The sequence below is a fragment of the Podarcis vaucheri genome, assembly GCF_965113315.1.
Source record: "Podarcis vaucheri genome assembly, chromosome: 9".
Taxonomy (NCBI): domain Eukaryota; kingdom Metazoa; phylum Chordata; class Lepidosauria; order Squamata; family Lacertidae; genus Podarcis; species Podarcis vaucheri.
Genome location: NC_138767.1, coordinates 36,825,175 through 36,838,928, shown reverse-complemented (window position 1 = coordinate 36,838,928; position 13,754 = coordinate 36,825,175). Strand labels below are relative to the sequence as shown.

General features: G+C 41.9%; 1 protein-coding gene across 2 annotated transcripts in view; it reads left to right on the top strand.

Moving 5' to 3' along the window:
• TBC1D9 (TBC1 domain family member 9) overlaps nucleotides 1-13,711 on the top strand; it is a 53,611-nt gene extending 39,900 nt beyond the window's left edge. For both annotated transcript variants that reach the window (XM_082237549.1, XM_082237550.1), the window contains exons 12-21: nucleotides 179-464; nucleotides 2,829-2,958; nucleotides 3,243-3,341; nucleotides 3,441-3,509; nucleotides 5,643-5,883; nucleotides 6,982-7,047; nucleotides 7,925-8,011; nucleotides 8,751-8,825; nucleotides 8,924-9,024; nucleotides 11,436-13,711. In XM_082237549.1, coding sequence (XP_082093675.1) covers nucleotides 179-464; nucleotides 2,829-2,958; nucleotides 3,243-3,341; nucleotides 3,441-3,509; nucleotides 5,643-5,883; nucleotides 6,982-7,047; nucleotides 7,925-8,011; nucleotides 8,751-8,825; nucleotides 8,924-9,024; nucleotides 11,436-12,137 — 1,856 coding nt within the window. In that variant the 3' untranslated portion in view covers nucleotides 12,138-13,711. The remainder of the gene's footprint in view (nucleotides 1-178; nucleotides 465-2,828; nucleotides 2,959-3,242; nucleotides 3,342-3,440; nucleotides 3,510-5,642; nucleotides 5,884-6,981; nucleotides 7,048-7,924; nucleotides 8,012-8,750; nucleotides 8,826-8,923; nucleotides 9,025-11,435) is intronic.
• The last annotated feature ends 43 nt before the right edge of the window (nucleotides 13,712-13,754 follow it).

Below are 13,754 nucleotides of genomic sequence, written 5' to 3'. Positions count from 1 at the left end.
CATAAACACAATAAGTAAATTAATGTTGAAAGGATGATTCCTGAGTGGCAAGATATTGTAACGTACTTCAGTGTAAGCTAATTGCAAAATTATTGCACACTGCTTTTCTAGATAGGCTTAAATGCATGTTCTATGAACCAACATTTCATATACGTCAAATACTGATTATGCCTTGCAGGAGCTCTGGTGGATCAAGGTGTCTTTGAAGAGTTAGCTCGAGATTATGTTCCACAATTATATGACTGTATGCAGGACTTGGGGGTCATCTCCACTATATCCCTTTCCTGGTTCCTCACACTCTTCCTCAGTGTAATGCCCTTTGAAAGCGCTGTGGTTGTTGTGGACTGTTTCTTCTACGAAGGCATAAAGGTGATATTCCAGTTGGCACTGGCGGTGCTAGATGCAAATGTTGACAAGTTGCTGAATTGTAAAGATGACGGGGAAGCGATGACAGTGCTTGGAAGGTAAGGTTTGCCTTTGGGAATCTCATCTAGTCCAACTCCCTGCAATGCAGGAATCTCAACATGCAGCGCCCCACCCCACAATCCAGTTTGAAACCATACAGGACCCTGCTTAGCTTTTTGCAAATGTGCTAGCAGTTTTATTGTTAACTAGGATGGTTAAATATTTAAATATTTCCCCACAGCTTCTTCCCAGCACTGTAATTGTTATGCATTAAGTCTAGACTATTTCATTGTAATGTTGAATTTATAAGATACGTATTGAACTGTTTTTTTTTTGCTTTGTTTGAATTTATAATGTCTTATAACAAATTTGCTTTTACATATTCCAGTTGTTATATATGTTGACAGTAAGGTGTTTGGTGTGAGCTACTTTCAGCACAGTTCCATGTGGAAAAGCAGCATATACATAAACTAAGCTTAAAATATCTTGCAGTTGTGACCGTCGTACATAATGCTCTTTCAGCACACCACTCCCCCATTTAAATCAGTAACTTTGCATTGCCAAAAGGGCTTTCCATGTAATAAAGGGAAAGCATAGCCATTAAATGAATAACTTTGACTCATCGTGTTCTGTCTCCCTAATTAGCCACTTGCTAGCACTGGAGCAGCTTTGCTCAAGTCTATTCCCCCCCCTTCCCCCCGTCTCTGGCACTATGATTTGATTTCATTAGAAAGAGCTGTCTTGGAGGAGCCACTAACATGATTCAGTGTCACGTAGTACTGACAATGCTAAACTGGCAACAGCACCCAAAGCAAAGTCTTTCCCAGGTCTGTTACTAAGGGCTCATACTGAGAAATTACCCAGGGATCTCATGCATGCAGAGCATATGCATTGCAACTCAGTTATATGGCGCAGTCTCTTGATACAGACTGAACAACAGTCCAAGCAAGCCCATAGAATTTACTAGTCTCAAATGATTTTACTAGCCTGTTGGAATAGCAGCTGCATTTGCATGCTAGGTGTAGAAAATGGGACTTTCCTCCTCTAGCAGCCCACTTGGTTTTCATGCTGGGTTGAGAGGAGGGATGTCGCACTCAGTCCATCCTCCGCTAGCCCACAACATTCACCCTGCATGGCATTCCTGATAGCCTATGGCAGGCATAGGCAAACTTGGCACTCCAGATGTTTTGGGACTTCAATTCCCATCATCTCTGACCACTGGTCCTGTTAGCTAGGGATCATGGGAGTTGTAGTCCCAAAACATCTGGAGGGCCGAGTTTGCCTATGCCTGGCCTATAGCTACCAGCAGCCAGACTGGTGACTGGGAGCGGCCGCTGAGACCATATAACACCGGTCTTGAAAGACCTACATTGGCTCCCAGTACGTTTCCGAGCACAATTCAAAATGTTGGTGCTGACCTTTAAAGCCCTAAACGGCCTCGGTCCAGTATACCTGAAGGAGCGTCTCCACCTCCATCGTTCTACCCGGACACTGAGGTCCAGCACCGAGGGCCTTCTGGCGGTTCCCTCACTGCGAGAAGCCAAGTTACAGGGAACCAGGCAGAGGGCCTTCTCGGTAGTGGCGCCCTCCCTGTGGAACGCCCTCCCACCAGATGTCAAAGAGAACAACAACTACCAGACTTTTAGAAGACATCTGAAGGCAGCCCTGTTTAGGGAAGCTTTTAATATTTGATGTATCACAGTATTTTAATATTCTTTTGGAAGCCGCCCAGAGTGGCTGGGGAAACCCAGCCAGATGGGCGGGGTATAAATAATAAATTATTATTATTATTATTGTTGTTGTTGTTGTTGTTGCTACTAGGCTGGTGCTTAAATTCAGGTCTGTCTTATTCAGAGTTTAGTCGCAGGTTATGCTGTTCTCTGGGAAGCGTTTTCTTCCACATGGTTTTCTGTGACTATCCTAAAGCCAGACATCCTACCGCTTGACTTCCATTAACAAGCTCTGCCAACATTATTATTTTCGTTTAGCTAACTGGAAGGGAGCAGCTGAATAGCCTTAGCTGAGCCATTATCTCCCAGTCTCCATCACAAACACAAGGTTGTTTAGTAATTGTCTCCTTTACAGGGTTGATGCTATAATCTGCAGTCATTTGTAGTTCATTCTGAGCTATTTAGGAACATTGGAAGCTGCCTTTATTCCCTCAGACCATTGGTCCATGTAGTTCAGTATTGTCTACCCTGACTCGCAGTGGCTTTTGAGGGCTTCAGGCAGGGGGCATTTCCAGCCCTTACCTGGAGATGCGCATACTAAGCCCTGTTACAAACCCGAACTTGGTGGGTGTGAGTATTTTAAATAAACTTTGGGGGAGAAATGGAATGTACGGTGCTTTTAAGCTTGGATTAATTTTACACACAAAGACGTGCCTTACACTGCTTCCATTTGATTCCTTTTCCCACCTGTAGGTATTTGGACAGCGTGACCAATAAGGACAGCACTCTGCCACCAATTCCTCACCTTCACTCACTGCTCAGTGACGATGTAGGGCCTTATCCTGAGGTGGATATCTTCAGGCTCATCAGAACTTCCTATGAGGTGATTTGAGAAAAAAATATCAGCGATTAAATGTAAAAATGTGAGGAAAGAAACACAAAAACAAGCAACATGTTAGGCTCCACCCTGCTCTAACTCCAGGTCGTGTATGAGCATATTAAAAAGCGCAGTTCCCAATATTGATACTTCAGGGATCCTGCTTCTCCCATCCCTCCATTTTGAGAAAACTCACATTTATTCCTGCTCTTTGCTGCCTATTCTTTAACCAGTTACAGATCTGACTGTCTAGGTTTACAGCAAAGCTGAGTGATAATTTTTCCCTTTAGAAATTTGGAAGCATACGGGCAGATTTGATTGAACAAATGAGATTCAAACAGAGATTGAAGGTGATCCAGACTCTAGAAGACACAACCAAACGCAATGTGGTAGGTTCTTGGAGTGCTATTTTAATCAATTGTCTCTTGAGTTTTGGTTTCTAATGCCTTACATGCGCCTAAACTCTTTCTGCTTACACATTTTGAAAGGTACGAACCATAGTGACAGAAACCTCTTTTACAATAGATGAGCTGGAGGAACTCTATGCCCTTTTCAAGGTAAATTTGAAATAGCTGTCTAGTTCATTCATTGTTTAGTAGTATTATGTAGCTTGCCTGTGTACCCTTCCATATATATTTTCTCACTGATTTCAGTGAAATTTCAGTTGATGGTCAAAACAGTTTGAAAAAGGAAAAAACTATAAGTTGTGTTTGAGTTCAACCCATAATGCAGAAGCAACTATTTCACTTCCACTTTGACGGTAAATATGTGGATGGAATATTTTAATTAAAGTAAGTGTAGATTGGGAAATGAAACCAACCATATAATTGACATGTAGATACTCTTTCACATTGGTAATCACAAGGAATTGTTGTTCTTGTGGTTGTTTTAAAAATCCAGTAACTTTTTGCAAAAACACCATTGCAGTATATGTTGAAAAAGGAACTCAGTAGCAACCCAGAGAGCTCAGATCCATGACACTAACTTTGGGAGGCAACCCTCCTTTAGTTGTTGTTGTTGTTGTTGTTGTTGTTGTTGTTGTTGTTGTTGTTGTTGTTGTTTTATACATACATACATACATACATACTCTGCCCATCTGGCTGGGTTTCCCCAGCCACTCTGGGCAGCTCCCAACAGAATATTAAAAACATGATAAAAGATCAAACATTAAAAACTTCCCTAAACAGGGCTACTTTCAGATGTCTTCTGAAAGTCAGATAGTTGTTTATTTCCTTGACATCTGATGGCAGGGCGTTCCACAGGGCGGGTACCACTACTGAAAACCATCCTCTGCATGGTTCCCTGTAACCTCACTTCTCGCAGTGAGGGAACCGCCAGAAGGCCCTTGGCACTGGACCTCAGTGAAGGGGGTGGAGATGCTCCTGCAGGTACACTGAGCCGAGGCCGTTTATGTCAATTACTAGAGCAAGGTCCCTATAGCCATGGTATAATGGAAGCTGAGATGTATATCAGTACATATGGCCAAATCTGGACACTCCAATGGGCAGGAGCATCATCTGTGTGGATTTCAACTTGAGGGACAGCCCCACTGGCAGAGGGTGGAAGAAACTGACTGAAACCCTCAACATCACCTCCCATACTGTTATTGAGGGATGGGAATCCCCTGGAACTGTGTTAGAGGATAGGTGGCACTCCTTCTGTCGCAACCACGTTACTAGTTGGATCCCTGCACTTGATCAAAAGCCTTCCATGAATGGAAGGAGCCTTTCTGTCTGCAGAAGGCAAAGTCTGGATAGCATCCTTTTCTGCTTGCACAGGTCAATAAATATTGAGTTCCAGACAAGTAAAGCAGGTTATACAGTCATACCTTGGGTTACAGATGCTTCAGGTTGCGCACTTTCAGGCTGCGCACCACGCTGAACCCAGAAGTACCGGAACGGGTTACTTCCAGGTTGTGGCGTATGCACAGAAACACTAAGTTGCGACCCGCGCGTGCACAGACGTGGCATTGCGGGTTGCAAATGGTGTTGGTTGCGAACGTGCCTCCCGCACGGATCACGTTCGCGACCCAAGCGTTCACTGTAAATGTAATGAAATCAGTCGTTCAATAAAACGCTTATGCATAGATGCAAGATTTGAACCGGGCAAGCTGGACTCTTCTTTTCCATGGTTGACAGTCGTGTCCCTAATCGTTACTCACATGTGTGGAGAGGGGGTGTATAACCAGTGTTTCCATAGCACCTGTGAACTTTTCATAATAGAAAAGATTCTGTGACTACAAAATGTAGATGGCTTAATCTTATTTAGGTTCTGTGTTACGGTTGTGCTCTATGGAGAATGGGTCATCCTGGTACATAGGTGCTAACTCCTAGAGGCTGAGATTTCCTTCAGCCACCCCAGTAAAATATTTGAGGGGCCCATTCCTCCCCCTTCCAGTGGATGGGCATTGCCATTCAAATAGTGTGCCATGTCATGTGATTGATTATGCAGGGTGGGGCTTACCTGGGCCCCCTCCCAATATTTTACTCAAGCTGGCACCTCTGTCCTGGTATAGCAGTAATAGTCCTGTAATGTTAACCACTCTGTGTGCCAACTCTAGGTCAGGTGGAATTTGTCATCAATTGCATTTGTTCAAAAGTAGCGTAAATCATGATGGCAGATGCTGCTGCCAGAAGAGATGTGAATATTGTCCTAATAATGGCAATGTCGTGTGCCTTGCTTTTCTTCAGGCAGAGCATCTCACTAGCTGCTACTGGGGAGGCACCAGCAATGCCACGGACCGCCATGACCCAAGCTTGCCTTATTTAGAACAGTACCGCATTGACTTTGAGCAATTCAAGGGCATGTTTGCTCTCCTCTTTCCTTGGGCCTGCGGTACTCACTCTGATGTTCTGGCGGCACGCTTGTTCAGATTGTTGGATGAAAACGGAGATTCCTTAATCAACTTTCGGGAATTCGTCTCTGGACTAAGTAAGAAGAATGCATGTATTTAACTGCTTTACTAAACCTGAGGCCTGCCTCTCCCAATTGCTTTAACTGTGAAATCATTAGCTTGGTATGCAGCCTTATATGAGACAATTGTATTTTAAAAGGCTATATATACACATGTGTTCTCATAACCTGGATATGTTTATATTCTTGGCAGTCATTTTAAAGCAATAGGTTAATAGGAGCAATTACTATTCAATTATATACCCATTCAATTATATATTTTTGAATGTAATAGAAAGGAAATATCAGCACTTATACCTGTTAACATGCAGTTTTTATGTGGATTTGGATGCTACCATTAAATAAAATAGATATATATTTATTGTGTAGTAATTACATAGTAAGCCACGATCTAAACACATTGGAACACTTGAAGTGTGTAAAGAATTTGTCATCCCAAAAGCCAAGCAACATCTGAATTGCGTTCAGCACATTAATGCCTCAATATCTTGTGGTTAAGAATTTAAAAGAGGTACATTGTATGCCAGTAAAGTTTGCTCATGGCATGTTGTCTTTTCTAACAAAAGTGCAGTTTATCTGATGCATGTGAAATTCTCATATGGTCAAAGTTTTCTCCAGTATGTACTCTGCTGTGAGATAATATGGCAACATTTTTTCAGATTAAGGCAATGGTGGTGGGTGGATTCAAACAAACAGTAAACTGCAATTACGCAAATATATTCCTAAGCAATTGAGATGCATATTGGATGTGCACACAGTTTACAATCCCCAAAATAAAGCTAAAGTCCAGTATTTAACTGTTTGATCCCTCTTCAGTAGTTAATTTGGAATACATGAGTTTATGTCTTCAGACATGGAGTCTAAATTGTATCGATGTGGCCACATTGGATGGATTACTACATTATAACCCTTGTTTTCTCTATATATAGCATCTAAAGAAGCAGGTAAATCCTTCCCCTCTCCCCTGCACTTGCTATGTATGTTTGTGGAGGTTACATATGAATAAGGTATAATTCCTTATTTAAGATAGATAACTAATTTCTAAATGTCTGGGACATTCGGTGTGCCGCATTAAAATATAATTAGTAATTCTGATACAGCAAATATGACTTCTAGGTGCAGCATGCCATGGAGATCTTACAGAGAAGCTGAAGCTACTGTATAAAATGCATGTTTTGCCTGGTAAGTAAGCAGAGGGCCATTCCAGATACCTAAAGATTCCACTAACCGTGCCATTCTTGGCCTCCTTAACATGAGAGTAAGACCCACTGAACTCGGTGGGCCTTACTTCTGAGTAGACATGCATAGGATTGCATCTGTTGATGGGACATTTGCTGTAACTCATCCACCAACCAGTATTGGGATTTCTATTCGCGCATACTAAATGGGAGGGGTAGCTGTGCTCTGAGGCATAGCCATAATCTCTGTTTGTCATCAAAAAGAGATGCATGGCAGTGCTAAATGGAATAAACATATAGACCAAAAATAAATACATAGCATCTAGTTACTATAAATAACAGGGGGAGACTGTGCGGCCATCTAGATCTTTTTTGGACTCCCCAGTCCCATCAGCCCCAGCCAACATGGCCAGTGGTTAGGGATTATGGGAGTTGTAATCCAGCAGGATCTGGAAGGTACAGGTATGCAATAGTTTGTTGTTTCCATTATTATTAAAACATGTGCCATTAATGTCTAGGGCCCATCCACAAATTGCCCCAACATTGATGTGTTTGCCTTGTGATGCCCAGCACTGGGCTTCCGAGAACCTGCACGTTTCTACAAAGACCATAATTAAGCCTTTGTTCATCTAAATTGGTACATATAAGGACATCTGTGCCCAAGACTTTTATACCAGACATTTAAGACACATTTCTGTATAGGAAGTGCTGTTTCATAAACCTATCCATTAGTAATTTATTATTGCCCTGAAATAGATTGCTTAAAAAAAAAAAATCTGTAATATATATTGGTAGTGGGAGGGGGTTTGGCATTTTTGATATGTACAAGTGGGTTGGTTGATGTGTCCAAGTATGTTGATGCTTGATGCTTCTATGCGCAGACCCATCCTCTGATCAAGAAGAGCCGGATTCTGCTTTTGAAGCAACACAGTACTTCTTTGAAGACATCACACCAGAGTGTACACATGGTACAGGACTTTACCTCAGATCTCTCCTCTTTCATGACCGCATCAATTTCCCAATTTCCCCTTCAAATATAAACTCAAAGGTTCTTGCACCCAAAATAAAAGAGAAGCCAGCTGCAGTTTTCTCTCTGAATATCAGGACACTGGATTTAACAAATCACCCTCTTCCCTTTGGCCTTCTGGAAGGGAAAAAAAACCACATCAGCTTCATGGTTGAAGTAGTTTAAGTTTCTGGGGTAGAGGGGAGTTTCAGGAGACCAGAAAGGTGTTGGATTCTTTCAGTGTACCCCCTCTGTGAACAAAGGTCACAGAAATTTACTTGATGTGGAGAGGGGAGGGCATATCCGATCACCTTCTCTGAGGTTGTGGCTCAGGCTGGGTTCCCAGTTGAGGGTGAGTAGGCACAGAATGGCGTATAGAGGCAGCAGAAATTAGCTTGCTTTTTTTAAAATTTGAGACGCTTTTAAAAAAAGATGGTACTCAGATGAATTGTGCCATCGTCTATGGTATGTCATGCCTTCTTGTGTGGAGAGATTGCAGCAGGATGCCCACATACCAAAAGTGTGATACTCATCAGCTGTGTTGGGAAAAAAGGGAGCGATGAATTGCTACACGTCTGGAAACACCCTGAGAAGGCCTGGCTGATACCAGCTTTCCTGGTCTTGTGCTTAACTAATGTAACCAAATGTGTAAATACAGAGGTGTCTCAAAGTGCATTAATTTTGTTCTTTCTGTGCATTAGTTGTTGGCGTAGATGGCAGGAACAAACATGGAGCAGATGAGAGTTTCGTTAATGTGAGTGTGAAAACTGAAAAAGGTATGAAGTTAAATTGGAGGGGATGGGGAAATAATTTTTTGTTATCCAACTTGTTCCCAAAAAAATAATCTTGCTTTTTGGCAAAACATTTGTGTTAGGTAAGAAGAACTCTCAAGATAATAGAAACTACCTTAGAATGTGGAGCCAAGAGAATAAAGCCAAAGCAAAGAGTGCAAAGGACTTGCCCAAACTCAATCAGGTAAGCTTTCTTAACACACAAAAAGGTGCATAAGGTCTCAGTCCCTGTATCCAGCAACTAAGCACAGAGTAGGTTGTTGAGTCTGCAAGTAGTGCATTCTATAACATAGGTGGTATGTTAGTCCCTAACACTTCTAAATGCAAATAAAGGAGCCCCTTTATTCCCACTTCCCCCCAGCTGGCAATCAGTGATAAAGCTGGCAGCATAAGCCATTTTTTCAACAAGTGAATGCATGCAGTAACCCATACAATGATCTGTGGATCAAATCCTTTGGTCATTTTTGAACAGAAATGTAAGACTTTTAAAACAGTGAATTGCCTTTATTTTATTAGATTTGAAGAGGGCTGTTGATAGAATATTGTTGGTGCATTTGAAGTTCATTCATAGAGAAAAGAAAAATGCACAATTTGTTTGCATGCATAATCCTTTGGAAAAAAGTTGTTTAAATTTCAGGTTCATAATGAAATGAAGACTGGCAGAGGTTTTTGTGAGAGGGAGAGATAAGAGGGAAGGGAAAGAATATGAATATAAAGTCAAGACACCACCAAATCCAAAGCCTTGCTTGTGTTTCTCTAGGTTTCTTCTTTTTTGACCAGTGGTTTTCTTTCTTTCAGAGTTTCCTCTCCCATTAGTCCCAGTAGCTTTCAAAATCAATAACGCCAGCTCCAGGGCTGGTGCACTTTCTAATCTGTTCTGGGGACATGTCAGGGAATAGGAGAGTTGTTTAGATCTAGCACAGGCTTCCTCAACCTTGGCCCTCCAGATGTTTTTGGCCTACAACTCCCATGATCCCTAGCTAGCAGGACCAGTGGTCAGGCATGATGGGAATTGTAGTCTTAAAAACATCTGGAGGGCCGAGGTTGAGGAAGCCTGATCTAGCAGATCCAAAGACGCCTGTGATCTCACTGACACCCCCTTTTCTTTTGCTGTTGCTGCTATCAGAGATGGCAGAGTGGTGGTGGTTCATGTGCCCACAACAGGGAAGTTTGCAAGGTTGGATCTCCTCCTCAGATTTTTTAATTAGTCATCCAGAGTTGTCCTACACAGTAGGGGATCAGGGTAGCCCCTCTGGGCCCTGCACTTTCAGGGTTTCCACACTTTTACGTGGAGGCAGCCTCATTTGGGAACAGACCCCAAATGCTAAGTAACAGTGGCCAGTGATTGGATAGGACCCCTGATTCACCTGCATCCCCTTTCACAGCCCCCAGAAAAGCAGGCATGGGAAGAGGGGTGTGCCGCATTCAAAAGTCAGCTGGTGGCATAGCTTATTTTCCCCCCCTCCCCTATTTCAAAAAGCAAAGTCCCTCCCTCTGAAAAAGGCACATGTATGAGAGAGAGATTGGTAGTTTTATTTTCTCAACACATTCACATTCAACTGCAGGAATGTGGGGCAAATCCTGAAGTCCATTAGTTCACGTAATGCTTAATTGCTTAAAGCCAAATAATGTTGTAAGTAACCCTAAATAAAAAGCCTGCACTCTGAATTTAGTTAACAATGAAGGTAATTTCTAGAGTGTACTCTGCTCTTTTCTGTTTTTTAGCAGGATGGGAATCCTAAGTAAAAGGTGCATGTCCTTGAAACAACTGGTATAATTGAATCCCAAACTTTTTTGCTGGCGTAGGCAAGTTCAAGAGGCACTTGCAGGGAGTTAGAAGCATGTTTTGTTCGTATATAGTTTCAGAGTCAATCCCTGTCACCTGTTAAAAGCATTCAGAGTTCTTCTAATCTAGACATTTTCTTCAAAGACATGGGAGTCTAGGCTCTCTGCCTTTTGGTTCAAATTTCAGAGGCAGATTTTCCCTGTGTAATACAGTGCACCCAAAGAACATGATTTGCATCATGATTTGCACCCCCCTAGGGATGGCTCTGTTGTCACCTATAGTTACACAGCTTCCCCTCGTATACACATACTTTTTCGAGATTAAGCCCTGTGACTTAATAAATGCCTAACTTTTAATCTTTTTCTACATAGCTTAAGGAGGGCAGCTTAGAATGCATGCGGAAAAGGAAAAGGCGCATGCATTCTTTTGGGTAAGAATATGCAGGAATCTCTGTTGCCATAATCTGCCTCAGAAAAGTTTGCTTGATTGGCATAAGCACTAGATGCTAGTAACACTTATATGATTTTTTTTAAATGAACTGATTTTGTCAAGTTTAAATATATGTTGGTAATTGTTAATTTGGTATTACATGTCTATACAGAGAACAATTGTGCCTTTCTCCTTTTCCTTTTCCCATTAATTCCCCTGCATCTCAGTCGATTAACTGGGAGCACCTAATACATGTTACTGCTGAAGCTAAGCAAGTGTGGACATGGTCACGATCTAGAATGGGAGACAACTTGGAGCCCCATACAAAAGTATGATAGATATTTAAGAAACAAAACCTTGTTCCTCTCTCTTGCATCTAGGGGCAGTTTATTGAATTGTGCAAGACAATGTATAACATGTTTAGTGAAGACCCCAATGAGCAGGATCTTTACCACGCTACTGCAGCTGTGACAAGTTTGCTTTTGGAGATTGGGGAAGTTGGTAAGTTATTTAGTGTGCAGCCTCTTAAGGAGGCGGAGAGTAGCAGCAAAGCCATTCAGAACGCACTGCTTCAGAAGAAGGGAAGCCAGCAGTATCACCTTGGACAACGTGACCCTTTTCAAGATGGCTTCCTTGCGGATGAGGAAGAGAATATTTGTGGTGATGGCACACAGATGGAGGACATCAAGCTGGAAGATTCTTCTCCTAGAGACAATGGAGCTGGTTCTTCCATGCTTATTTCAGATGACGATACTAAAGACGACAGCTCCATGTCTTCCTATTCCGTCCTAAGTGCAGGCTCTCATGAGGAAGACAAGCTGCATTGTGAAGACATTGGGGAGGACACGGTTTTAGTGCGAAGCAGCAACCCTTCTCTACCTAGAAGCATGAGCATTGACAGAGACTGGGCTATCACCTTTGAGCAGTTTCTGGCTTCCCTCTTGACTGAACCTGCCCTGGTGCGGTATTTCGACAAGCCAGTCTGCATGATGGCAAGGATTACAAATGCCAAGAATGTGCGGATGATGGGCAAGCCCATAATATCTGCGAGTGACTACGAAATCTCTGCTATGTCAGGCTAAGTGGGCCCAGGTAGGGAGGGTTTTTAAAAAACTATTTTTTTGGTTTTTATTACATATTTATTACTGCCTGGCACAGGTCCTGGTGTTTTCAAAAGGTGGTAGTTCTTGCTTATGTGAACATGTTATATTGAACTTTCTCTCGCTGTGGGAAACATTATCAGAATGCTTGTCTTATCGTCAATATATAGGGGGGGAGGGGATCATTGTCAGTGGTGGGTATGTTATTAGTATTGCTATCCATGGATAAATGGTGACAATTAATACAATTTTAAGTCTAGAAATGAACAAAGTTTGTGTATGTTTTAAAAACAGGCCTGAAATCCTGGTAAGGAAGAAACTGGAAGAACTTAAAAGTGGCAGAAGCATTGTGTGCTGCAGGGTGCACATGGAGTTCCTTTGTCTTTGCCTTTCCCCTTGAGGGAGGTAGCACAATGTTCACATGTCTTTGGCTCACGCAGAGCTGCTTCCCTCACTGCCGTGAATGGGGAAGTAGAGGCTGCTGCAGGCAGGGAGCACCATGTGTGCACTGGAACCCGATGCCTGTTACGAGATTAGTAGGCTGCGCTAAAAATAGAAAGGGATGCTGTCAACTTGTTTAGGACTCGAAAGTAAGTTCTGTGCAGCATCCCTGGTGGATGTCTCTTGATATAATTTTTTTTTTTTTTTTTTAAGAGAGGCCAGTGATTCCTAATACTTTTTAAAATACATTCTTCAGGGATACCGCCATGGACTTGCCTTGACACATGCCAACATCCTGACCTAAACAATTCATAGTACCCCTTTTAAAAATGAGAGGGTTTTTAATAAAATTCTGTAGATAATTGTATGTTGTTGAACATTTTAAACCTAGTGTATGGTAGATTAAGAATTCATAGCTTAAGTCTTCATTTTAAAACCGTTATTAGCAGGAATGTAATGGGGGGATTTGCAAGGAAATGTAACTGAATGTTTGAAAGTCTTAATGAAAACACTGTCACTTTATTATAGATGAATAATGTATAATGTAATTTACTGAATGATACATTGAATGACAAATGGAGCACCTGCACTTTGAATCTTTGCTTCTTTTTCCAAAACATTAAATGGCGGCACAACTCACTTCCATGGTGCACATATTTCCTTTGCTCAGAGGGTGCCAAGAGGCTCAAAGAGACCCACCCACCCCCCCCCCCGGCCAACCTCAAACACACTATCTGTACGCATGCCCTTGTCTGGGGGTGGGGCAAAGCTCTGTTGATACTATGGGAATCCTCTGAATGTGCCTGTGATAGGACTGGATTGTGCCTAATATTTTTAAATTTCTTAGGTGATTAGGTCCAAATCATTCTTACATGCCTGAACTATATTTGCTGCCTTCAAAAAATCTTTCCACCTCCTTTTTGTTTTTTTATATATTGTATATTATGACCATGTAATTTTTCCAGGTGTATTTTTTTTTTTTAGCCAAAGCTATTGCTTTAATTCTTATTTAAGATACTGAACTGTCTGACGTGGTTTTAGCCACAGTAGGTAAATGTAATCAAGGCTCTTTTTTGTTTTTTGAAAAAGATATTAAACTATTATCAGATGGAAAATTGCAACTGTCTTTCATGGTGTAACTCTTTTAGCTTGACTTCT